The sequence below is a fragment of the Podarcis bocagei genome, assembly GCF_964188305.1.
Source record: "Podarcis bocagei genome assembly, chromosome: 16".
In the NCBI taxonomy this organism is placed as follows: domain Eukaryota; kingdom Metazoa; phylum Chordata; class Lepidosauria; order Squamata; family Lacertidae; genus Podarcis; species Podarcis bocagei.
In genome coordinates, this window is record NC_138142.1 from 19,522,687 (window position 1) to 19,547,997 (window position 25,311).

At 47.3% G+C, this 25,311-nt stretch overlaps 3 protein-coding genes across 5 annotated transcripts; 1 reads left to right on the forward strand and 2 right to left on the reverse strand.

The window, feature by feature from the left end:
- Positions 1 to 944: 944 nt before the first annotated feature.
- On the reverse strand, positions 945 to 4,750 carry LOC308576018 (uncharacterized protein C5orf52 homolog). Its single transcript, XM_081175213.1, has 3 exons — positions 4,593 to 4,750; positions 2,334 to 2,442; positions 945 to 1,367 (listed from the first exon to the last, which is right to left on the reverse strand). The coding sequence occupies exons 1-3, from the start codon at positions 4,724 to 4,726 to the stop codon at positions 1,107 to 1,109; spliced, it is 504 nt and encodes a 167-aa protein (XP_081031339.1). The 5' UTR covers positions 4,727 to 4,750; the 3' UTR covers positions 945 to 1,106.
- A 135-nt stretch (positions 4,751 to 4,885) lies between these two features.
- Positions 4,886 to 9,674, forward strand: DUSP18 (dual specificity phosphatase 18). Of its 2 annotated transcripts, none has more exons than XM_081175208.1 (3): positions 4,886 to 4,908; positions 7,292 to 7,396; positions 8,817 to 9,674. In XM_081175208.1, the coding sequence occupies exon 3, from the start codon at positions 8,872 to 8,874 to the stop codon at positions 9,436 to 9,438; it is 567 nt and encodes a 188-aa protein (XP_081031334.1). In that variant the 5' UTR covers positions 4,886 to 4,908; positions 7,292 to 7,396; positions 8,817 to 8,871; the 3' UTR covers positions 9,439 to 9,674. The 2 variants fall into 2 exon arrangements, with proteins under 2 accessions (XP_081031334.1, XP_081031335.1); XM_081175209.1 differs by having other exon boundaries at positions 4,892 to 4,912.
- A 1,710-nt stretch (positions 9,675 to 11,384) lies between these two features.
- LOC308576011 (synergin gamma-like) lies at positions 11,385 to 23,082 on the reverse strand. 2 transcript variants are annotated; one of them, XM_081175204.1, is made up of 7 exons: positions 22,939 to 23,082; positions 21,765 to 21,819; positions 18,421 to 18,471; positions 17,201 to 17,297; positions 15,698 to 15,858; positions 14,094 to 14,207; positions 11,385 to 12,480 (listed from the first exon to the last, which is right to left on the reverse strand). In XM_081175204.1, the coding sequence occupies exons 2-7, from the start codon at positions 21,813 to 21,815 to the stop codon at positions 12,370 to 12,372; spliced, it is 585 nt and encodes a 194-aa protein (XP_081031330.1). In that variant the 5' UTR covers positions 21,816 to 21,819; positions 22,939 to 23,082; the 3' UTR covers positions 11,385 to 12,369. The 2 variants fall into 2 exon arrangements, with proteins under 2 accessions (XP_081031330.1, XP_081031331.1); XM_081175205.1 differs by lacking the exon at positions 18,421 to 18,471.
- Positions 23,083 to 25,311: the final 2,229 nt, after the last annotated feature.

Here is a 25,311-nt window from a genome sequence, read left to right on the forward strand (position 1 = left end):
CATCAGGCATCTCTGGCCGCTGAACTGTTTCCAGTTGGTCATTATAAGAACTACTTTTTTACTTTAAGACGTGCTCTTGGGTCTGCTCTCTTCTTCTTCCATCCCTATACTTCTTTCCTTGTGTGCCATGTATTTTACGTTGTAGGCCTGCAGACAGCAACAGTTATATCTGATTGTTTGTAAGCTGCCATGGGAGTCTTTGTGACTAAAGAGCAGGGTACAGACACTAAATAAACCCAGGTACTTCTGTCTCCTTCAACGTGTGCTATGCACAACCTTGGCTGCAATGCAGATAGAACTGGTGTTTGGGAATGGGGGTGTTGTGTAGTGCCATGCAAATTTTGCCAGCCAGCTGCATACCAGAACACCAACCTGCAGAAAAGGACCCCACAGACCCAGGATGTTCCATTTCATTGCACTTTCCAAATGCATCTTCTTTTGGAAACATCTGATCGATCTGGACAAGCTGGTTCAAATACCTCCCCCCCCCCCCGCCATGGTCACAGACTCACCTTAGGCAAGTCACTATTTCTCTCTCAGCTTTAGTCAATCAACTATCTGTAAACAGGGAGTAACAGGTTGTAGAGAACCAAAAGACCAGGACAGTCCAAGACATTATGCCGCTTGAGGCAGAGCAGCCTGGTGCCCCCTCCCACCCCAAATCAAGTTGCAAAGCATCTAAGGCCAAACTGAGGTATTTTAGCACCTGAGGCAAAAAAATCCAAACCAACCCACAGGCACCTTACCCCCTTCCTGTCAGTAAGAATACAATAACAATAAATTGGTCAATAGCTAACAATTTGCAACTTTTCCATAACACCCTAAATCTGCTGCTGCATTTTGCCTAATGGTAAGGCTGGACCTGCAAAAAGACCATAAAGCCCTCTGAACATCAAAAAAAATCCAATTAAAGGCCTACAACAGAAACATTTGTGCCACATGAATGCTGTGAAGGCCTTGTATTAACTTTAATTCCATTATCCTAATGAGACAAGCCAGCAGGAAAGCCTGTGGGGGGGGGGGGGAGACGCATGGGTCTTTTTCATGATGATTTTCTGTGCCAAGTGGAACCATGAAGCCATTCCTCTAGCTCATGGTCACTCAAGTTACCTAAGCCTGTTTTGCTGTGGCAGGTTCACATTTTTCCATCCTGTGACATCCTTGGCCTTTGTTAGCTCCGGCAGTGCAAAGGTTGAGGTGTGGGCTTTGAGCCAGGCCCTCTGGTCAATCTTCTCCAGCATTCTCTGGTAGTGGCCATATTCCTTCTTCCAGCGGTTCATTTTCTTCTGCTGGTCATGCACAAACTTCTTCATCATCTGGTCGATGAGACTGCCCATCTTCCTTTTGCTTTCTTCAATGTGCTTGAGCTTTAAGAAATCGGAAGCAACTGTTAGCAAAGTCACTTAAATAAACACAGACAAAAGTCCAGAGAGAAAAGTCTTAATAACACTCTAAGCTGAACCAAACCGGTGCATAATCTGAGGATTAAGGAACAGAGAGGTTCTGTCTTTCTCCATTCATGGAAGAGAGGCATATAACCAAATATACAGAAGGAAAAGCCCTACAAACTACTCAGCCAATCGGAGCTTGTGTGTGAAATTCATGCCACTCTACCTGGTCAGAAGCGGGTTTGTTGTGCTTGAACACAAAATCCAGTTGTGTAACCTAGGGGTGCATTCAGACGTGCATGTCACTGGATAATGTCATTAACTGCTCCGCCGCCGCCCTTTCCACATACAGTGTGCTTCTATTTCCCCCATGAAAAGAGCGGGGGGGGGGGACGTATGCCAGTATACTACCCCAAATTTCATTGCTTTACTCCCACAATTTTCCAGGTAAACTGGGGGCTGCAAACACATTTTCGGGGGCTCAAAAACATGGAAACAAAATGCTCAATATGCACTGTATTCCATTAGTTTTCCAGAAGTGGCTTTTGCGTTGTATGAAAGCTCAAATAGAATGCTGAAATTAACAGGGAAGCGCTGGGGAAATGGGATAAACCGCTGTGCGAATGCAGCCAAAGTATTCCTGGTTCGGGAGCCATGTGGAGCTCTTTCCACCTCCACAACTCTGCTCATTCCTGTGGATGGAGTTGATTTGCAAGGACATTGTGTGCACAGAACGCCTTCTTCCTCCATTGACACAAAGAATGTCTTCTTCCTCCATTGACACAAAGGGAGCTTCTTGAACATAAAAGAGATAGAGGTATACAAACAAGTTCCCGGATACACAATAGTTATTTGGCTCACCAGCCTAAAGAAACATTCTCTTGTGCATTTGAAATGTAACACAAGCAGGAGGCTCAGGTAAGGAGGTTCAATAGTGAAATGTACCTTGATATCGTGCACTCTCTGGACACTGATGTTGTCACGAATGATCACCTTAGAAAGGTGACTCTTGGGTAAAAACCTCTTTAAAACGGCTTCGCTGCCACTGAGCAAACTGCACGGGGGAAAGGCGCCTGGTTAGAACCGCATTTGCTACTGCCTCCCTCCAAAACTAAGGGAGTAAATACCACCAATTTAGGAATATCCACCTGTAGGCCTAGCACTTTTTTATTTCATACATTTATATACCTCAGGGAGCTCAAGGTAGTACACATGGTTCTCCTTAATCCCGATTTTACCATCACAACAACCCTGTGAGGTAGGTTAGGCTGAGAGACAGCGACTGGCCTGCGGTCACCCAGTGAGCTTCATCGTGGCTGAGTGAGGATTCGAACCCTGGTCTCCCAGGTCATAGGTAAAGGTAAAGGGACCCCTGACCATTAGGTCCAGTTGTGACCGACTCTGGGGTTGTGGCGCTCATCTCGCTTTAATGGTTTCCGGATCATGTAGCCAGCATGACTAAGCCGCTTCTGGCGAACCAGAGCAGAGCACGGAAATGCCGCTTACCTTCCTGCCAGAGCAGTACCTATTTATCTACTTGCACTTTGACGTGCTTTTGAACTGCTAGGTTGGCTGGAGCAGGGACCAAGCAACGGGAGCTCACTCTGTCGTGGGGATTCGAACCGCCAACCTTCTGATAGGCAAGCCCTAGGCTCTGTGGTTTAACCCACAGCGCCACCTGCATCATAGTCTGGCACTATAACCATTACACCGCACTGTCTCTTCACACTGGTGTATTCTAGGAGCTAGGAGGAGGCTGAACCACATGCAAGTTAATTTTCCATGAGCCATTTTCTCCTGCTCGCTGGATGATGGCTGAAATATTATGTTATGGAAGATTTGAATGTGTTTTTATCTTTTTCGGCAACACTGATATAGCTGCCTTCTTATTTTTGTAAGCCTCTTTGGGGGGGGGGAGCAAATAAACATTTTAAGATTTAAATAAACCATGCAGTCCCTGGTTTGAACCTTGCCTTTCTAACCACGTGACCTAAAGAAAAGTCAGGCCTTCTTTCTTTCTTTCTTTCTTTCTTTCTTTCTTTCTTTCTTAATCTCAGGCCCTCTGCAATATCTAAACGATATTTATACTGATATACATTGCATGCTTATTGTAAAGATTTCAAGAGCATATGCTAAGTGCTTTGAAAATGCCCAGTATATAGGGTGTTGGGAGATCTGTTTCTGGGTCACTAGTTTTTTGTTTTAACCAAAAGCTACTGCTATAAGGCAGAGAATATTATTTTTTACATACACATAATATAAATCTTTATGTTTGTGGAAAGACAAAAAAACCCCAACCCTCTTTCCTCTTCTTTCAACGAAAAAACTCTCAGAGAAGCTGAGCCACGGGGCTGCCTTGCAACCCCTAAAGGAGACACATAAACAAGCTTTATATGTGAGGAACAACAGATAAACCCTTCTTCCCTCCTGAAGCAAAATAACTCTGCAAATGCTCAGAGGCATGTCACTGGGGGCTGTCTTGCTACCCCTGAACATGGAATGCAATTCATGCAGACACGAAGGGGGGAAACGCAACAAAGCCTCTTCCCTCTTCTGTCAGGGAACGGCAGAACTCTGCACATGTTCAAGGGCCCTCCATTGGGACTGTGCAATATTTACATTTGTGAAAGAGGGACCCCCCCAAAAAAATTATTTTCCCCTTTCAGGGAGGAAAAGAACTCTGCACATGTTCAGAGGCAAAAGGTGGCAAACTCCTGATTGAGAGGGGAGGGTGTCACGAGTGAAGCCCCTCCCCTACCTCCCTGTGCCCAAAAAAATTATTTTCCCCTTTCAGGGAGGAAAAGAACTCTGCACATGTTCAGAGGCAAAACGGGGCAAACTCCTGATTGAGGGGGGAGGGTGTCACGAGTGAAGCCCCTCCCCTACCTCCCTGTGCCCAAAAAAATTATTTTCCCCTTTCAGGGAGGAAAAGAACTCTGCACATGTTCAGAGGCAAAACGGGGCAAACTCCTGATTGAAAGGGGAGGGTGTCACGAGTGAAGCCCCTCCCCTACCTCCCTGTGCCCAAAAAAATTATTTTCCCCTTTCAGGGAGGAAAAGAACTCTGCACATGTTCAGAGGCAAAACGGGGCAAACTCCTGATTGAGGGGGGAGGGTGTCACGAGTGAAGCCCCTCCCCTACCTCCCTGTGCCCTGGGGGGGGGGGGGCTTGCCCCGCTCCCTCCATCCACCCACCCCCTTTACCTGAAAAGCACTAGCACTTGGCCGCCGACGTGGGGCTGGAAGAAGGTGACCACGGCCGGCGGGGCGTCCTCGGGTTTCCCCGCCTCCATGGCGCCTCCCCTAACCGGGGACTGGACCGGACTGCGCTGAGCCATGGCTGGGCAATGCCTCCCCGCGGAGGGAGCGGAGGTCACAATGGGATCGGGCGTTCAGAGTTGCCCTGGAAACCGGCCCCGGGGCTTGGAAGGGCTCAATGCCTTCTCGTTGCCGCCGCTGCTTCTGAAGCAGGAGGAGGAGGAGGACGAGGGGGCACCGCAGGAAGCGTCTGGGGTGGGCGGTGGGTAAGGAGAGCTCCCCGTCGCCAGGTCGAGAAGGGGTTTTGGTGGGGCGAGTGGGGCGCGGAGGAAGCGATGCTTAAGAATCCATCCCCAAAGTCAGGGAAGGATGAGGAGGGGGGGGGGAGAACCTCCATGTCCAAAGGCAGTCTATCTCTGAATGGCCATAACAGCGTAAGGAGAGCCTGCCGGATCCTGCCATCTAGACCAGCATCCTCTTCTCACAGTGGGCAACCTGAGGCCTGAGTGGAAAGCAGGACCTGAGCCCAAGGGGACTCTCCTGCGGGTATTCCAGAAGCATTTCTGCCTCTGGCTGTGGAGGCACAGCAGAGCCATTGTGGCTAGTAGCCATCAACAGCCCTCTCCCCCATGAATTTGTTTGATCCTCTTCAAAAGCCGTCCAAGTCAGTGCCCATCGCTGCCTCCTGCAGCAGGGAGTTCCATAGTTTGTGCTGTGTGAAGAAGTCCTTTCTGAACCTGTTCCAACTCTACAATGCCCTTTTTGATGGGAGACGACCAGAATTGTACACAGTATCCTAAATATGGGACACAGGTGGCGCTGTGGGTTAAGCCACAGAGCCTCTTGGGCTTGCCCATCGGAAGGTCGGCAGTTTGAATCCCCGCAACGGAGTGAGCTCCCGTTGCTTGGTCCCTGCTCCTTGGTCCCCACTCCGGCGGGAAGGTAAATGGCGTTTCTGTGCTTCTCTCGTTCGCCAGAAGTGGCTTAATCATGCTGGCCACATGACCCGGAAGCTGTAAGCCAGCTCCCTTGGCCAATAAAGCGAGATGAGCACCGCAACCCCCGAGTCGGCCACGACTGGACCTAATGGTCAGGGGTCCCTTTACCTTTACCTATCCTAAATATGGTCACATCCTAGATTTGTATATTGGCATTACGACATGGGCAGTTTTGTTTTCAATTCCTTTCCCAATGATCCCTAGCGTGGGATCTGCCTTTTTCAAAGATGACATATACTGTATTTTGTTGACATCTTCATCTAGCTATCTGCTGTAACTCCAAAGTGTTGCTCCTAGGCGGATTCAATCCAGAGGAGGATTCAGAGGAGAGGGACCAGTTCACCTGCACTGGGCGCCTAGCCAAGAGGGTGCTGTAGGGTGCTGAAGACGAGAGGCAGGAGGGCACCAAATTTTGGCATTGCACAGGGCACTGCTAAAATCTGGAAAAAAAACCAAGTCCACCATTGTTCAGACCCAATGATAATATATTTGCCCATTCACTCAGTTTGGAGAGGGTCCCTTTGCAGCCCTTTGCAATCTCTCTCTCTCTCTCTCTCCCTCCCTCTCTCTCTCTCTCTTTTAACAACCCTGCTGAGCAGTTCAGCAAATTTGGCCATCTCACTGCTCTGGCATATCAGTTTCTGAGCCTTGACAGGATTTGGGATTTGGAGAAGGGTTGTAGCTGAGTAGTTTACCACCAGTTCAGCCCCTCGCATCTCCAGGAGGGGTTGCAAAAATCCTTGCCAGAAACCCTGGAGAAGGGGAGCAGAAGGGCCATTTAGCCTGGAACCTTGAACTCAAAACGAGTCCTTAAATTCTGACACTTAATTCACAGAAACAGAGTATCGCAGAATGCTGATTTCTAGGTAGTTAAGAAGGTGCAATGCTCCTGATGCAAATTTGCATGTGCTAATTTATACACATAGATGCACAAATGTACGGGTCTGAGCAAATTCAAAGATGGCGAGGGTAGTCAAAATAACAACCATGCTTTTAAAGGGTTGCATCCAACTAGGATGCAGTTCATGAGGATTTGCACTTGCGGTGCTAGCAAGGTGGTCCTAAACAATCCTGCTTTTGCATCTTCAGAAGCTTTGGGGTGGTCTCACTGTTTCATTTTCCAAAGGGTGCATATCCTGTAAGTTACTGCTGTAACTTTTCATACAACAAATATTCCAAGTCATTAGTCTTCCTTCCCTCCCACTTTTACTTGTACTATGCACTATACATTTAAAGCAGTATTGTTCCATTTTAAATACCGTATTCTTTGCTCTATAAGACTCACTTTTCTCTCCTAAAAAGTAAGGGGAAATTGTGTGCGTCTTATGGAGCGAATGCAGGCTGCGCAGCTATCCCAGAAGCCAGGAACAGCAAGAGGGATCGCTGCTTTCGCTGCACAGTGATCCCGCTTGCTGTTCTGGCTTCTGGTATTTAGAATATTTTTTTTTCTTATTTTCCTCCTCCAAAAACTAGGTGTGTCTTATGGTCTAGTGCATCTTATAGAGCGAAAAATAGTAGTCATCATGGCTCTAACCACCCAAGAATCCTGGGAACTGTGGTTTGTTAAGGGTGCAGAGAGCTAGGGCTGACTACAAAGGACTTCATTTGAAATAGCTCCAAGTTTTCAATGTCTTTTTCTCCTTTTAGACATTATTGAAAGGCTATGATGTTCAAGAAGCAAACAACTTCCTGAATCAGTGTGTCTGGGGGCCACGATAGATGCCGGTGGTGTTTGACCAGGAATATATACAGGTACAGCCAAAGACTCACAAAGTGCTGCTGTTTTCCCTGGTAACTTTGGCAAGATTTGCAAGATTTTTATATAACGGCATATATCCCTCTAGAGTGGAACTCCAACCTCCATCAGCCAGCAGGGCTAATTGCCAGGGTTGATGGGAGTTGTAGTCCAACAACATTTGGAGATCTGCAGGTTCCTCCAGCCCTGTTCTCTGCAAGGGAAACCAGAAAAACTGGCAGGTATTTTTTTATTCTTCAGTGCCTTCACATCTTTAATCCTAACGCTTTATGAATAATTCCCAACACTGAGCAATAGCCAGTACAATTTTTCTAGAAAATGAGGTGCTAGGAACTCACCAATAATTTCTCCCTTGTTCTCTTAGAATGGTGATGGCGCCTACCTGGGAGGTAAAAAAACCCCAAAACCCTGGTGATAGCCGCTACTGGATATTGCACATTCAGTTTGCCTTTTCCCTCATTGTCTATTTTTTCTAAAATTTATTTATACTGCAGTTCCTTAAATTTATTTTTAATATCTTCTGCATATCCAAATTAACTTAATTTGCTCATTTATTCATCTTCTTTAAATATGCAGTGGTACCTTGGTTCTCGAACTTAATCCGTTACGGGAGTCCGATCAACTCCCAAAACTATTCAAAAACCAAGGTGCAGCTTCCAATTGGCTGCAGGAGCTTCCTGCACTCATTCGGATGTCACAGAAGCTGCGTTTGGACATTCAACTTCCAAAAAATGTTCACAAACCGGAACACTCACTTCCGGGTTTGTGGCATTCGAGAGCTGATTTGTTCGGGAGCCAAACCATTTGAGTACCAAGGTACCACTGTATACTCTTATGAAACTGCAGGTTAGTATGATAATCCTGCCAGTGTTTTTATCTGTTTACAATGTACATACACTTCAGGTTAGATATTCTTCAGGTTACAGACTCCAATAACCCAGAAATAGTACCTCGGGTTAAGAACTTTGCTTCAGGATAAGAACAGAAATCGTGCTCTGGCGGCACGGCAGCAGCAGGAGGCCCCATTAGCTAAAGTGGTGCTTCAGGTTAAGAACAGTTTCAGGTTAAGAACGGACCTGCGGAACGAATTAAGTACTTAACCCGAGGTACCACTATATCTGTAAATATTCAATAAACTATTTCCATTCTTTTATAAAAAGCTTGTTATCTTGCTTTCTTACTCTTCCGCTCAGTTTTGCCATTGCTGTATATTCCATAAGTTTTTGTATCCATTCTTCCTTTGCTGGGACTTCTTCTTTCCATTCTTGGGCAAGTAACATTCTTGCCGCTGTAGCCGCATACATGAATAAGTTTCTATACAATCTAGGTATTTCTGTCCCTATAATTCCCAAGAGCAAAGCTTCTGGTTCCTTTTTCCTCATTGTCTAACCGGAAGCCTCATTTGCCTCCCTAAAGCATAGCGAGCAAGAATGATGCTTCCTGTCGTAGCTGATGTCTAAAGTTCGCCTTGATGAATGCAGTGTTTGGAACCATCCCTATCATACTCAGGCACCCGTCTGTCTACGGCCTTTCCCGGATCACAAACAGCCTGTTCCTCAGTAATGGCGAGGCCGCCAACAACAAACTCTTCCTCTATGCCAACCAGATCACCACAGTTATCAACGTTTCGGTGGAGGTGGTCAACACTTACTTCCCAGACATTTACTACATCCACGTCCCCATAACAGACTGCCCCTCGTCCCGCCTTTTGGACTTCTTCGACCCCGTAGCCGATAAGATCCGCGCCGTGGAATCAAACCAAGGCCGGACGCTAGTGCACTGCGCTGCGGGCGTCAGCCGATCCGCCGCCCTGTGCATCGCCTATCTGATGAAGTACCACTCGATGTCTCTGGCAAACGCCCACACCTGGGTCAAGTGCTGCCGGCCCATCGTCCGGCCCAACAACGGCTTTTGGCAGCAGCTCATCCAATACGAGCAGAAACTCTTTGGAAAAACCAGCGTCAAGATGGTCCAGTCCCCGCTGGGGGTGATTCCTGACCTCTACGAAAACGAAGTCAGGGTCATGATAGCCTTGTGACAATTACAGAACTCGCACCCTCCGGGAGAAGGGGGCTCAGCGGAGCTTAACGAACCCCGACGCTATATTTACTAAGTGTGAAATTTTGCCCAACTCTGTCCAGTGCAGAACCCTATTGCCTGATGAAGAAGAAGGGGGTGGGATTGTCGATAAGGGGATGCTCTGTGTGTATGTGTGTGCCTTTTTCTTTTCTATACATAAAAGCAACAAAAAAATGAAAAAACAAGCAAACCATAGGCAAGCTCAGTTTGTGACTCCTTTGTGTCTCGTTCCAAAATAGCAAAGCCTTCAGTGAAGAGGGAGAGCTTTTCCGTTGGGAAACACCCAATGTTGCAGCAAAGCAGGACTGTAGTGCCTAGGGTTACCAGACCACATAGGTGCCAACTCTAGGGGGCCGGGGTCCCTTGCCCCCTACTCAGTAATTTTCTTCTGAAGGATGCAGGTGGCTCTGTGGTCTAAAACCACTGAGCCTCTTGGGCTTCCCAATCATAAGGTCGGTGGTTCGAATCCCCACAACGGAGTGAGTTCCTGCTGCTCTGTCCCAGCTCCTGCCAACCTAGCAGTTCGAAAGCACACCAGTGCAAGTAGATAAATAAGTACCGCTGTGGCAGGAAGGTAAACGGTGTTTCCGTGCACTCTGGTTTCCATCACAGTGTCCCGTTGCGCCAGAAGCGGTTTAGTCCTGCTGCCCACATGACCCGGAAAGCTGTCTGTGGAGAAACGCCGGCTCCCTCAGACTGAAAGCGAGATGAGCGCCGCAACCCCATAGTTGCCTTTGACTGGACTTAACCATCCAGCGGTCCTTTACCTTTACCTTTATCCACATTAAAAAATGACCATAATAGTTGTAGTTGTTAAATTTATTGCCTTCCCTTCACTGGCAGGTCCCAGGGTGGGTTACATCAGCTTAAAATGCAGAATTAAAAACTGTTGAAACATTACAGTCAGAGGAATACGGTGGGTCCTGAAAACCCACATCTCAGGTGTTCAAGGCTTGTTTAAAGAGGAGCATTTTCAGTGTTTAAAGGTAAAGGTAAAGGGACCCCTGACCATTAAGTCCAGTCGTGACCGACTCTAAGGTTGCAGCGCTCATCTCGCTTTATTGGCCAAGGGAGCCGGCGTTTGTCCACAGACAGCTTCCAGGTCATGTGGCCAGCATGACTAAGCCGCTTCTGGCGAACCAGAGCAGCACACTGAAATGCTGTTTACCTTCCCGCCGGAGTGGTACCTATTTATCTACTTGCACTTGGACATGCTTTCGAACTGCTAGGTGGGCAGGAGCAGGGACCGAGCAACGGGAACTCACCCCATCATGGGGATTCGTACCGCTGACCTTCTGATCAGCAAGTCCTAGGCTCTGTGGTTTAACCCACAGCGCCACCCGCGTGCCTTTTTCAGTGTTTACTGAAAGCTGAAGAATGAAGGTGCCAGGCACACTTCTGTGGGGCACAAATGCATTGCAGCATGAAAACAGAAGAACACCCTTAACAGCTGCAATAAGCTTTGACAGCACATCTTAGTCTATGAGATGCCATGGGGAAAACACAATTCTCTAACTGGCATTGAAAAGATCTTTTTTACCTTTCATTTTCTTCTGGGAGCACAGCACCCTCAATATTCCCCTGCCCCCCTTCCTGCTTCCCTCCCTCCCTCAGTCTGCCGCCTCCCCCCAGCCGGGCGCCACCCTCTGTTTCTGGCTTGCCTCCCAGAGAAGCAAGGGGGCACATGTGAGTGTGCAGCATGTCTGTCCCCTGCCTGGCTGCCCATTCCTCCTTTACCCACTTCCTTCCTTCCTTCCTTCCTTCCTTCCTTCCTTCCTTCCTTCCTTCCTTCCTTGATCTGTGTGGCTTGGCAGGGAGCTGCCCAGCAAGAGCACACAGGCAGGCAGGCAAGCCAGCAGAACTAGTATTAGGTTCATCAATTGACTTGCACACAGAGCACCTATATTAATAGAATTGAACAATATGTTTAATTAGTAAAATAAAAGACTGCTTGCATTTTACAGTATTTCCTTAGGCCTCTTTACCCTCACCTTATTTCAGGCTACAGACCTGCATTAAGACTTTATTTGGCGATACTGGTTGCAAATGTCATGCTACGTACTTACTCAAGGGCAAGGCTAATTCAATTCAGTCGGACCAAAGTAAGATGGCATACAATTGGCAATGGAGCAAAGATACCAGGGATGTAAATCGTGGCTGCCCGGGTCAGGTCTCACACTGCTAAGCCCTAGTCCGGCCTGGTGACCACCAGAAGTTTTAAACTACAGTACAATTCCCATCACTCTCAGCCAGCATGGTTCTGGAGCTGAAGGGAGTTGTAGTGTAAAACTTCTGGTGGTCACCAGGCTGATAATAATTGTTATTCATTTTCAATTACCATCCAATAACAGCCTCATTATAACAATACCAAATTATAATACAATTACTAATACCAATCTTTCAAATACCGAATTATATATTGTAGTCCAAAACATCTAGCAGACGTTTGGTTGGGTGGGCAGAAAAAGTCACAGCAGATCCAAAAAGCTGTCACTTGAGGTAGAAGCTTCACCAACAACATCAATCGTGCAAAAAGATTCTGTGCTCACTGATGCTCACATAGATGAACCACCACTGATTTAGTCTGGATGCAAACCACAGAATACAGATAGAGAAGTGCTCGAAATAAATTAGAAAACAGGTTGTTCCTGGGCACATTTTAAAGCATCCTAAAAAACAAGATTGTTTTGATGAACAGAAAAGTACAAGTCTGGTTTCACGCAATCTTGTTTTGTCTCTCCAAAGATACTTCCCACCACAAATGAAACCTTGGAAGATGATTCTGTAGCCTTCCAAAAGTCTCTGTTTGTGTCTCCAGATCTTCTCAACCTCCAAAGAAACTGACGACTGGAGTACATTCAGAAAGTTGGGGGGGGGAGAGAAAAAAGAATCACGTCCCTCCTGGCAAAGTGGCATCCACACAGTTCAGCCAGAAATTGGCGCAGCTGGCATGATAACAGTTACCTTCATACATAATAGGATCTGAGTTTCCAGAACTCACCTGAGAAGGCAAAGAAAAATAAATAAGGCCTTTTTGGTCATGGCTCCCTGTCTGCAGGATACCCTTCCCAGTGTGATCCACCTGAAACCTTCATTAAGATCTATAATGGCTGGGAGTTACTCGTGCGTAATCCTGCTCCGTTTGAGCATTAGATTGCCTGGTTAAACCCTCCGGACTGCACAGCCCATCTCAGCGTGGCTGCCCTTAGTCACTCGTAGAATCTGTCTGTGGGCGTTTCTTAAAGCGTTGCCAACATAAGAGTTGTTTGACGCCCAATCGTCTCCGCCTCTCACTGCGCGGGAGTCTCCTGCGCAGGGTGGGCGTGGGCAGCGGGGTGCTTGGGCTCTCCTCACTAACTTCCAAAGAAGAGTCCTGGAGCCCCTGCACCTCCCTATCCCGTTGCTCTCCTGGATCCCTGGTGTTACACTCATTCTCTTCCCCTCTTTCCCAGCTGAGTCTCCCCCTAGCGCTGGGACCTTCCCCTGCAGAATCAGAGACCCTCTCCTTCTCCCGTGCCTCTGATGGCAGTTCCCTGGCAAGATCTTTTCAACGCCAGTTACAGAATTGTGTTTTCCCCTAGGCATCTCATAGACTAAGATGTGCTGCCAAAGCTTATTGTGGCTGTTAAGGGTGTTCTTCTGTTTTCATGCTTCTGTTTTGTACCCCACAGAAGTGTGCCTGGCATCTTCATTCTCCAGCTTTCAATAAACGCTGAAAATGTTCTTCTTTAAACAAGCCTTGAACACCTGAGATGTGAGTTTTCAGGACCCACCGTATTCCTCTGACTGTGATGTTTCAACAGTTCTTAATTCTGCATTTTAAGCTGATGTAACCCACCCTGGGACCTGCCAGTGAAGGGAAGGCAATAAATTTAACGACAACTATTATGGTCATTTTAAAATCTGGATAAAGGTAAAGGATCCCTGGATGGTCAAAGGCGACTATGGGGTTGTGGCGCTCATCTCGCTTTCAGGCCAAGGGAGCCAGTGTTTGTCCACAGACAGCTTTAAAGGTCACATGGCCGGCATGACTAAACTGCTTCTGGCACAGTGGGACACTGTGACGGAAACCAGAGCTCACGGAAACACCGTTTACCTTCCCGCTGCAGTGGTACCTATTTATCTACTTGCACTTGCGTGCTTTCGAACTGCTAGGTTGGCAGGAGCTGGGACAGAGCAGCGGGAGCTCGCTCCATTGTGGGGATTCAAACCGCCAACCTTCTGATCGGTGAGCCCAAGCGGCTCAGTGGTTTACACCACAGTGCCTCCCGCGTCCCTTACATTTGGATAACAAGCAACTAAAATACTACTACCAAATAGTAGTAGTCGTGACGGTGATAAGAATAGACATGCTTATTTATAATCACATCCCAACCGTTTTTCCTAAGGAGCTCAAGGCAGTGTACAGTACAAGGTACTCCTCACTTAATCCCCACAACAACCCTGTGAGGTAGTTTGGCTGAAAGGCAGCAATTGGCCCAAGCTTCATGGCTGAGTGGGGATTCAAACCCTGCTCTCTTGAGTCCCTAGTCTGGCACTTTTAACACCAGCATCTAGAGGACCACAGATTCCCCATTCCATGTGTGAAACAAATTAGAAAATGAATAAGTTCACCTGGGGCTCCCGCTTCACCTCAGTTAGGCAAACCCCACAGACTGGTTCGGGTGCTAGGTCAGAAGCGGACAAGCGAGAGTCACTTTCACCAGACGGCTCCAGCAGGTTAACATTCTGTAAGCAAAGTCAACACGGTAGGGGGGCACCCAAAGTGTCAGAACCTGGCTTTCTCTCCCCCAAAGGCCAAATCAGCAACCCAGGCACTTGGTCAAGGATCATAGAATCATAGAGTTGGAAGAGACCACAAGGGCCATCGAGTCCAACCCCCTGCCAGGCAGGAAACACCATCAGAGCACTCCTGACATATGGTTGTCAAGCCTCTGCTTGAAGACCTCCAAAGAAGGAGACTCCACCACACTCCTTGGCAGCAAATTCCACTGTCGAACAGCTCTTCAGAACTCTGAAGAGGCACACTGCCAGTCAGAGTAAGCAATGCTGAGAGAGATGGTGAAGAAGGTTGTAGCTCAGTGGTTGAGCACTTGCTTTGCATGCAGAAGGTCCCGGGTTCAATCCCCACCATCTCCAGGTAGGACTGGGAAAGACTCCCTGCCTGAAACCCCAGAGAGCTGCTGCCAGTCAGTGTAGGCAGCACTGAGCTCAATGGACCAAGAGTCTGATTCAGCACAGTGAATGGCTGTAGCTCAGTGGCAGGACACCTGCTTTGGATGCAGAAGGTCCTGGGTTCAATCTCAGAATTTCCAGGTTGGATTGGGAATGTCCCCTTGCCTGAAATCCTGGAGAGCCGCTGCCAGTCAGTGTGGACAATACTGAGCTAGACGGACCAGTACTTTAATGAAAGGCCATGTACCCAGAAGAACAGAATGATCTGATGGTGTGGACATTCCTGAGCTAGATGACCCAGTTCTGTTTGACAGCTTTCTATCTTCCTAAGGGACAAATAAATAAGCTGCTGCTTATTTCACCGCTGGAATGATGACACCATTTCCCAGAGTGCCATTGACCAAGCCTCAGCAGGTCAAATAAATACAGACCCTCCAAGTGTCCCAGTTTTGACAGTCCCGGGTTTACAAAAGCCATCCCAGTTTCTGACTGGATCCCAGAATGTCCTGCTGTTCCTTAGGACGTCCCTGTTTTAATTGGAGAATTTTTTGAGGTTATGTAAACAAGCTGTCATCAGAGAGAAACCCACCAAATAAGCCAAGCAGAGGGAGAGGTGGGGTCAGTGCCAGCCCTTGCCTCCAGGTGTTCTTCATGTATCCACTAAGACGTCCTTAAAGGCAAAGGTAAAGGGACCCCTGACCATTAGGTCCAGTCGTGGCCGACTCTGGAGTTGCGGCGCTCATCTCGCTTTATTGGCCAAGGGAGCCGGCATACAGCTTCTGGGTCATGTGGCCAGCATGACTAAGCTGCTTATGGCGAACCAGAGCAGCACACGGAACCGCCATTTACCTTCCTGCCGGACTGGTACCTATTTATCTACTTGCACTTTGATGTGCTTTCGAACTGCTAGGTGGGCAGGAGCAGGGACTGAGCAACAGGAGCTCACCCCGTCGTGCGGATTCGAACTGCCAACCTTCTGATTGGCAAGTCCTAGGCTCTGTGATTTAACCCACAACGCCACCCGTGTCCCAAGACGTCCTTACCAGCATCTGGAATACAGAATGGCCAAAGGCGAGAAAGGACAGGAGGTTGTTCCAGGCCAGATCCACCTTGCGCAGACAATGCAGCAGGGCTTCGCTCTCTGCTTTCCGAGCCTTCATCCCTTCTTCCAAGCGCTTGGAGACCCGGTACACTTCCGACAACCCTGGATGCAAAAAAAGAAACAGCAAGGAAAGTCGTCCTCTGCAGCTGTTGGGATATAGATTTGCACGTGCACAAGCATAAACCAGTGGAGTGGAGTTACTTAGAAAAGAATTAGCGAGGGAGGATATCACCTCTGAGGGTTCAGGTCACATATTGCAAGCCTTGCTGCAACAGCCACTTCCCAAAGTCCACTGTTTTGTGGGTAAGATCCAGCTTGCCTATCGGCAAATTTAGGCTGCCAGTGGTTCATCTAGGCTAGCATCCTGCTCTCACAATGGGCAACCAGATGCCCATTATGGGATGCCCACAAGTAGGACCACAAGAACCCTCTCCTCCTGTGCAGCGGTGTAGCATTGGGGAGTGGCTACAGGAGCGGTTGCAAATTTGTTAGGGGAGCAAAATTTCATCACCTGGTGCTGTCTCAATACAGCTGTGCAGAAAGGCAAAGGACCCCTGGACGGTTAAGTCCAGTCAAAGGCAACTATGGGGTTGCGGCACTCAGCTCGCTTTCAGGCCTAGGGAGTCAGTGTTTGTCTGCAGACAGCTTTCCAGGTCATGTGGCCAACATGACTAAACCGCTTCTGGCGGAATGGATACCGTGACATAAACCGGAGCGCATGGAAACGTCGTTTACCTTCCTGCCGCAGCGGTACCTATTTATCTACTTGCACTGGTGTGCTTTCAAACTGCTAGGTTGGCAGGAGCTGGGACAGAGCAACGGAAGCTCACTCCGTCGCAGGGATTCAAACCACCAACCTTCTGATCAGCAAGCTCAAGAGTCTTGAGCTTTTTTCTTCTTCTTACAGCTGTGTACTTCCCTAGCTGGGGTCTAATGAAAATAGCTTCTCCATGTGAACCAGGAAGTGACCTCTCCGGTCAATGAAAATGAGTCTTCTTATTTCTACAGCTGCAATCTCCTGGGTGGTGCGAATGCAGCTGAATTTGAATGCGTATTCCATCCTTTTCCATCCATTTCCCTTCCTTCCTTCCTTCCACGTGGCCCCGGGCCTTGGCAACCCACGCTACATCACTGCTCCTGAGCTTTCCAGCAGCTGTTATTCATTGTCTCCAACCATGAAGGCAGAGCATAGCCATTTGTTAGCCTTTTCCATGAATTTGTCTAATTTTTTTTAAAGCTATCCAAGTTTCTCGGCCCCCACTGCCTCCCGTGGCAGCGAGTTCCATAATTGTGTGAAGAACTACTGCCTTTTGTCTGTCTCAAATCTTCTAATAGTCAGCTTCACTGAACAGCCCCCCCCCCCAAGTTCCGGAAAGGGAGACCAATAGGCAGTAGAGGTTGTGACACTGGGCCTTTTTTTTATAGGCACAAATCCATACCATACCCAGGATATATGCAGTCCCTGGTGCAGACAGCAGCACCTCGCTGCACACAGATGGCTGACTGATGCCTGCGAGGATTTCATTGGCATTGCTGAATACCTACAGGGGAAAGAGGGAGAGAGATACTGCAACCAAAGTCCTTGGTATGTTCATCTCTGCACACCAGAGCTGGATCACTAGCAACAGCAAACTCTGAAACGCAGGCAGACATCACAGCAATCCAAACAGCAACACTCCTAAGACAATGTGACAAAAGTGAGCTTTTGAACCATGCAGACATTGTAGTTTCAATAGAAAGTCAGCTTTCTCCCTCATTCCTGCATTGCTTAATATCCAACCCGATGAAAAGTTCTGCTGGACTCAGAAGCTTGCTAGCTACTGCATGACGCTTTGGCATCTTTAAAAATAAAGGTTTCTTTCTTTTTTCTTTTTTTCTCCCCAAAATAAAAGTGGCAGTTTCAGCCCTTAGGCACACATGCTAATACCCTACTCCTGCCTCCTCTTCCTTTATTTCGGGTGCTTCCAGACAGCTGCTGCTTTAGCAGTGGATCGAACAAGCATATCAGCAGATTCAGCTTGTGCTACTGAAGTAGACTCTGGTGCACCAAACTCTCTTCTCCCGCAAAATAAAAATCACACTTTTTGCAGTAAGGAAAGTGATGGGGAAATACGCGGAAAAAGCACGGGGCAAGAATTGCTTGGTGCAACATCTTATAACCACCCCACCAAAAAGTCAGAATGAACCCTCAGTAGAGAGGATTGCCTGGAAGCAATTTAGGGGCACTTTTCTCTAAGAAAAGTTAAATCTGCCTCATTCCCTTAAGGCAACTGCCTTGAGGGCTAGAAGCTTTGCCAAAAGTAGGGAAAGCAATGAAGGTTTTTCCCCACTTTGTAAAGCGAGCTAGTTTCTGCACTCTCAGACACCCTCCTCCATCCTCTATTCAGTCAAGCAAGAAGCATTATCAGAATTCAAATGCCCGTTGCAGCCAGACGAAAACACTCAAGGAGTTTGCAGAGCAGGTGTTTGTGTGTCCTATGGAGAGTCCAGATGAAGAGGCTTCGAGTTTCACAGGTGTGCTGAGCCTGGAAATTCTGGTGCATCCCTGTGTGCTCACAGGAGCCTTCAAGGCTTTACAGACTGTGCAGCATTAACTAAACCCAAGCATTCAAAGAGGGAGAAGCAGCCTGCACTACAGACCACACCATGTTTAGTCTGTGGTACCTCCAGTTGAAGGGATCTCAGGAAGCAAGTGATCAGAAGGATCTTGATCTCCTGGAAAGGAAAACCGCTGCCAATCAGGATGATTCAGCTAGATGGACCAATGGTCAGGTTCAACATTAGACAGATTGTTCATGGGGCAGGGTGTGTCCTGGGGAGAGTCTCAAGGGCCATATTATTATTATTATTATTATTATTATTATTATTATTATTATTATTGTCTCTCATATATGTGTGTGTGTGTGTGTGTGTGTGTGTGTGTGTGTGGTTTACAGCATATTAAAATATCAATACTGTAAAACAATCCAGTATCAAACATTTCTGAAGAAAGTCAAATAAAGAGTATACAGTGAAAACAACAGAACCCAGGACTTGCAGATCAGAAGGTTGGCGGTTCGAATCCCCGAGACAGGGTGAGCTCCCATTGCTCGTTCCCTGCTCCTGCCAACCTAGCAGTTCAAAAGCACGTCAAAGTGCAAGTAGATAAATAGGTACCACTCCGGCGGGAAGGTAAATGGCGTTTCCGTGTGCTGCTCTGGTTCGCCAGAAGTGGCTTACTCATGCTGGCCACATGACCCGGAAGCTGTATGCCGGCTCCCTCAGCCAATAAAGCGAGATGAGCGCCGCAACCCCAGAGTCGGCCACGACTGGACCTAATGGTCAGGGGTCCCTTTACCTTTTTAAAATATTATCCTAAATATTTCAAAATAAAACATTACAAAGGTGGTCAACTACAGAATACATATTTAACACAAACAAAGTTAACAACAACAACAAAAAGATTTAACTTTTTAAAAAAAACACACAACAGGACTTCAGGGCCACATTCAGGGCCTGGTCCAGCCAATCATTCAGAAACTGGTTTTGGGAAGAGCAAATTTTTAGGCAAAGAAGAGTTGGGAAACCAGTTTTGTCCTGGCTGCATCTGTTGAATGTGCAAGAATTAAAGAGAGATTTGAGGGAGGCTTTTAAAAAATCCTCTCTTAGGGCTTCAAGCACACCAAAAATTACTATTTCTCCAATCCGTTGGTTCCTATATAAGATGATGAGTGCCTTCTCTCCCTCCAGACTTGACGCTTGCCACAGAGAAGGAAAAACAACACACTGGGAACCCGGGAGCAAAAACCAAAGTTATGCAACACATAAAGCACACTTCTTTGAAAGGCGCTGAGTCCCCAAGAGAATTGAAACGAATCAAAGGGCTGACCCACATATGCCGGTGCAATGACTAAGTTCAACCAGCAGAGGGGGGAAGATGCCAAACACACCGCCAGGCAGTAAAAAAATAATAATCCCGCAATCAGCATTTGAAAGGGGTTTTTTTGTCCCAGAAGACTGAAGGAGTGGAGAAAGTGACAAAGGACAGGAACAAGGAACGCAAAACAGGGCATAGGTTTAACTTGTAAGAATAGGAGAGAAGAAAGGCTCAAAACTGCCCACACCAGGCTAAAATGTAAAAAGGACCCCTGGATGGTTAAGTCCAGTCAAAGGCGTCTATGGCCTCACCCTACCTGCCCGCGGACTGTCTCGCCAGAGTGGTACATGATCTGGTTATCTCCCACTTGGACTACTGCAATGCGCTCTACGTGGGGCTACCTTTGGAGGTGACCCGGAAATTACAACTAATCCATAATGTGGCAAAATAAAAAAATTCCTTCCAGTAGCACCTTAAAGACCAACTAAGTTAGTTCTTGGTATGAGCTTTCGTGTGCATGCACACTTCTTCAGATACACTGAAACAGAAGTTGCCAGATCCTTCTATATAGTGGGAAGGTGGGGAGGGGTGTTACTCAGAAGGGAGGGTGCGAATGGGAGATTGGCAGATAGCTGAGAGAGCTGAGAGAGTTGGTCTTTAAGGTGCTACTGGAAGGAATTTTTTTATTTTGACTATGGCAGACCAACACGGCTACCTATCTACTACTGGAACCATAATGTGGCAGCTAGACTGGTGACTGGAGGCGGCCGCCAAGACCACATAACACCGGTCTTGAAAGACCTACATTGGCTCCCAGTACGTTTCCGATCACAATTCAAAGTGTTGGTGCTGACCTTTAAAGCCCTAAACGGCCTTGGCCCAGTATATCTGAAGGAGCGTCTCCACCCCCATCGTTCAGCCCGGACACTGAGGTCCAGCACCGAGGGCCTTCTGGCGGTTCCCTCGCTGCAAGAAGCCAAGTTACAGGGAACCAGGCAGAGGGCCTTCTCGGTAGTGGTACCCGCCCTGTGGAACACCCTCCCGCCAGATGTTAAAGAGAAAAATAACTACAAACTTTTAGAAGACATCTAAAGGCAGCCCTGTTTAGGGAAGCTTTTAATGTTTAATAGGTTATTGTATTTTAGTGTTTTGTTGGAAGCCGCCCAGAGTGGCTGGGGGGGCCCAGCCAGATGGACGGGGTATTATTATTATTATTATTATTATTATTATTATTATTATTATTATTATTATTATTGTGTTGCAGCACTCATCTCGTCTTCAGGCCAAGGGAGCTGGCATTTGTCCACAGACAGCTTTCTGGGTCATGTGGGCAGCAGGATTAAATCGCTTCTGGCGCAATGGGACACCATGACGGAAACCAGAGCGCATGGAAATGCCAATTACCGGAACCTATTTATCTACTTGCACTGGTGTCCTTTCAAACCGCTAGGTTGGCAGGAGCTGGGACAGAGCAACGGGAGCTCACCCCATCACTGGGATTTCAACCGCCGACCTTCCAATTGGCAAGCTCAAGAGGCTCAGTGGTTTAGACCACAGTGCTACCTGCATACCATACCTCCAGCTGTGTCCCTCCCCCCCATTGTTTTGGACTACAACTTCCATCAACCCCAGTCTGCACAGATGACGATGGTGCTGTTTATTAATTATAGGGTTTTGCTGTTGTTTAACTCAGTGGCGTAGCGTGGGTTGTCAGCACCCGGGGCAAGGCAAGTAATTTGCGCCCCCTAACCCGTGGATTTGCGCCCCCTAACCCTAACCCCCAGATGTTGTGCCCGGTGCGGCTGGCCCCCCCTGCACCCCCACGCTACGCCACTGGTTTAACTGGGTCTCTTCTGAAGGTTATTCTATGGATTTTATTGTGATGTATTGGTATTTTCACCTGACTTTATGCTTTGTGTTCTAAAGAGGCTCTTTATGCAGAAAGCAGTTAATCAATTGAATAAATAGTTGCCCGAAGCAGTTGGTGGGCACCAACTTATTTCCACAGGGTGGGGGAGAAGATACGCCTCTGCTTGTAGTGGCAGATCAGTCACCATACCTGGGACGGTAGCGTACTAGCAAATTCAGAAGTGCAGGGTCCCTTAATTATAGTTATGAGAACATTGTGGCTAATTGCCACCAATAGCCTTACCTTATGGATCTGCTGCAAGCATCTCATCAGATGGGCAGCCTCAGAGTTCATCAGCCTTGACAGGAATGAGGAAGAAGTTAAGAGTGATGTAAACTGTAAGTGGTGGCGGGGTTTCACCGACCATTGCCCCTCTGCCTCCTGCCTCTGGCCATGGGCAGATTATCATAAAGTAAGTGTAACAGCTGAATCTTTCCCCATTACTTTATCACCATACCAGGGAAAGCTTTGCCAGCTATATTTCTGGATGCCGTGCATCTGTTGAAGACACTGGAGGAGTATGAGTTGTAGCTCAGTAGTAGAGCATCTGCCCTGCACGCTCTGCCACTTTTAAAACCATAAGGACTAGGATCTTAATTCATTTTTAGGGGAAGGACGGTAGCTGAATGGTAGAGCATCTGCTTTGCATGCAGAAGGTCCTAGGTAGGGCGGGGAATGTCCCCTGTCTGAAACTCTGGAGAGTTGCTGCTGCCAGTCAGTGTAGACAATACTAAGCTAGATGGGCCAGGACTTTAATGAAAGGCCATGTACACAGAAGAACAGAATGATCTGGTTTTCCTGCAGTGAAAAGAAAACCCCAAAGAGTCCACTGGCACCTTTAAGACTGCATCTTGACAGAGCAGGCAGTGGTCCACAAAAGTTTTTTTTTCTTACCCAGCAGGTTTGTTAAGCGTTCAAGGAAACACAGGAGTGTGGAGATAAAAACAGCCACTAATTCCCGCTGTTTGCAGCAGCCAGCCAGCTGAAAGGTGTGCTTTCCCCTCGCTTCTAAACAGCCTGGCTGCTACCTTCACATCTGAGTGTTTAATGCAGCCGGCGCTCAACCTGGCAGTTTCCAGATGTTTTAGCCTGTTGTTCCCATCATCCCTGCCCGAGGGCTGGTGGGCACTGCGGTCCAAAACATCTGGAGAGCACCAGGTTGGGGAAGGCTGATGTAATTCCTCCACACCCAAAGGGGATAGATTTCTTGGATGCCAGAATGCAGCACTTACTGCTTTTTTAGAAACAAAACAAACTATTAAGCATGGCTTCATGGGTTTTGAGCACACTACACATTCTTATTGCTCTGAATTTCTCTCTCCTCCAACATACACACACACACTTGTCAGTCCACCTCGAAACAAAATCCACAGCTTCTTTAAACTCCTGTAAAGTAGGAGAGAAGCCCTTGACCTACCTGGAGAGACAGGTAAGTCCTCTGCAGCTGGAATTCAAAGGTGTTTTCTGGATGAGATATGTGGGCAAGCAAACGACTTTATTCCTATCTCCAAAGGAAAAGTACTGAACAGGAACCTGGTGGATTCTTTACCGTCTACAGGAAGTTTGCTTTGTGCTACTCCAGAGTCAGCTGACAAACTCTGGATTCTGAGCAGGCCAGTTTTCCCACCTGAGCTCAATGTAATCTCCTGCGGCTCTCAAGCGCATTGCAGAGTGAGAGTTCACAAGGCACCAGGTTTGCCACAACTCAATAAATTCATTCCTCTCAATAAATTAAGGACAGATCCACACCAAAAATTTAAAGCAGAAGACTTCTCTCAAACAATTCTGGGAACTGTAGTTTGTTCAAAGTGTTGGAAACTCTAGTTCTGCGAGGAAACTAAAGTTCGCAGGATTCTGTCGGGGGAAGTCATGTGCTTTAAATGTCTGTTGAATAACTGGAACACTTTAAAACACAGTGTAGTGTTTAAGGCTGCATTCTCTACCCTGCTTGACCGGAAGTAAGCTCTCTGGATTCAATAGGACTTACCGTATTTTTCACTCTATAACACGCACCCGACCATAACACGCATGTAGTTTTTAGAGGAGGAAAATCCGTAGGCATGCCACCCGTAGGCATTCCCTCCATAACACGCACAGACATTTCCTCTTACTTTCTAGGAGGAAAAAAGTGAGTGTTATGGTGCAAAAAATACGGTACTTTTGAGTAGACATTAGGTTAGGATTGCACTGTTAATGTTCCTCTTTGAAGAACTATAATATAGGCATGCTTATGTTACTGCTTTTTATATGAACTGCTTCAATATGTTTATTATATTTGGTTTATATAAATGTAGGGTTGCCAACAAAGCATTCTGTCTTAAGCAATGGCAACCATGATGTAATTAAGCAGGTAACACATTATCTCCCTGCTAGGAAAAAACTCCCCTGCCTAAATTATTTGTATTGCTCTGTCTGCTGTTAGAGGAGGAGGAGCACAGCCAGGATGTAAAGGTGGCAACTTGGGCACAAGAATATAAACCAAAGAGCTCCACTTTGTTTACAGAAAGCCAAATGACTTTTCCGACTAGCTGTAAGAATTCAGACATACAGATAAGCAGCGAAAAAATATTTCCAAAATAGGAAAAGCCTCATATCACCATGTTCACCGTGTTCCGAAAAGCTAAAGCCAAGTATGTGTTTATCTGTTGCTGGTTTTTAACTCTTTTATTTTGCAGCTGTTTTCAGTAGTTTTCAACGTGCTTTTATTACATCATTTAATTATTAAAAAATGTGTGCTACCTTGAGAGTCCTTGTCCTTAAAGGTAATTTGTACAGGGTGTAGGAAAATAAATAAGAACTACAAAACCTGGCGTAGCATAGAAGGATTGTTGGTGCCTCCAGGTGACCAGTTTCTTGAGCATTGATCCTGATTCATTTTCAGGGAGGTTAGACGATGTTGGCTATTTATTTGCAGTGAGATCGCACGACGTTGGCTGTTTAACGAGATCCATTCTAATTTGTATGTTGGGGAGCTTAGATGATGTGGCATCGAAACAAGGGTTTTCTCACCGTTTCCAGTCCATTTCCCACAACTCTCATTATTGCAAAAAGTCTAATCTTTTTGTCAGGAAGTGACTGAATCTCACCTGAAAACAGCAACAGTCTGAAAGCACCCTCCGTTCATCCAGAGTAAAGGTAAAGGTAAAGGGACCCCTGACCACTAGGTCCAGTCATGGCCGACTCTGGGGTTGCGGTGCTCATCTCGCTTTATTGGCCGAGGGAGCCGGTGTACAGCTTCCGGGTCATGTGGCCAGCATGACTAAGCTGCTTCTGGCGAACCAGAGCAGCACACAGAAACGCCGGTTACATTCCCGCCAGAGTGGTACCTATTTATCTACTTGCACTTTGACGTGCTTTCAAACTGCTAGGTTGGCAGGAGCAGGGACCGAGCAACAGGAGCTCACCCCATCGCGGGGATTTGAACGCCAACCTTCTGATTAGCAAGTCCTAGGCTCTGTGGTTTAACCCACAGCACCACCCACGTTCATCCAGAGATCTGAGTGCTAAACTAGGAGCTCTTTTAAATGGCCCCTCTATTCAGCCTCCATCCTGACTTGTTTGCACAAAACTTTAACATGGTGCTTTAAATGTACAGTGTTTACAAAGCCTCCCATTGCTCTGTGCGGCAGCTTTGGGGATCCCTTGCCCTAAATCTCTTGCCCACTTTCCATGTCCTTTTAAGCTCTGATGCACTCGACTGCCGCATGCAGGACGGATGTCTGTCCTGTGTGACATTCCCTGCCATAAGGATCCTGCATTTCTGCTAGGGTTCCAGCGTTGAAAGGCACAG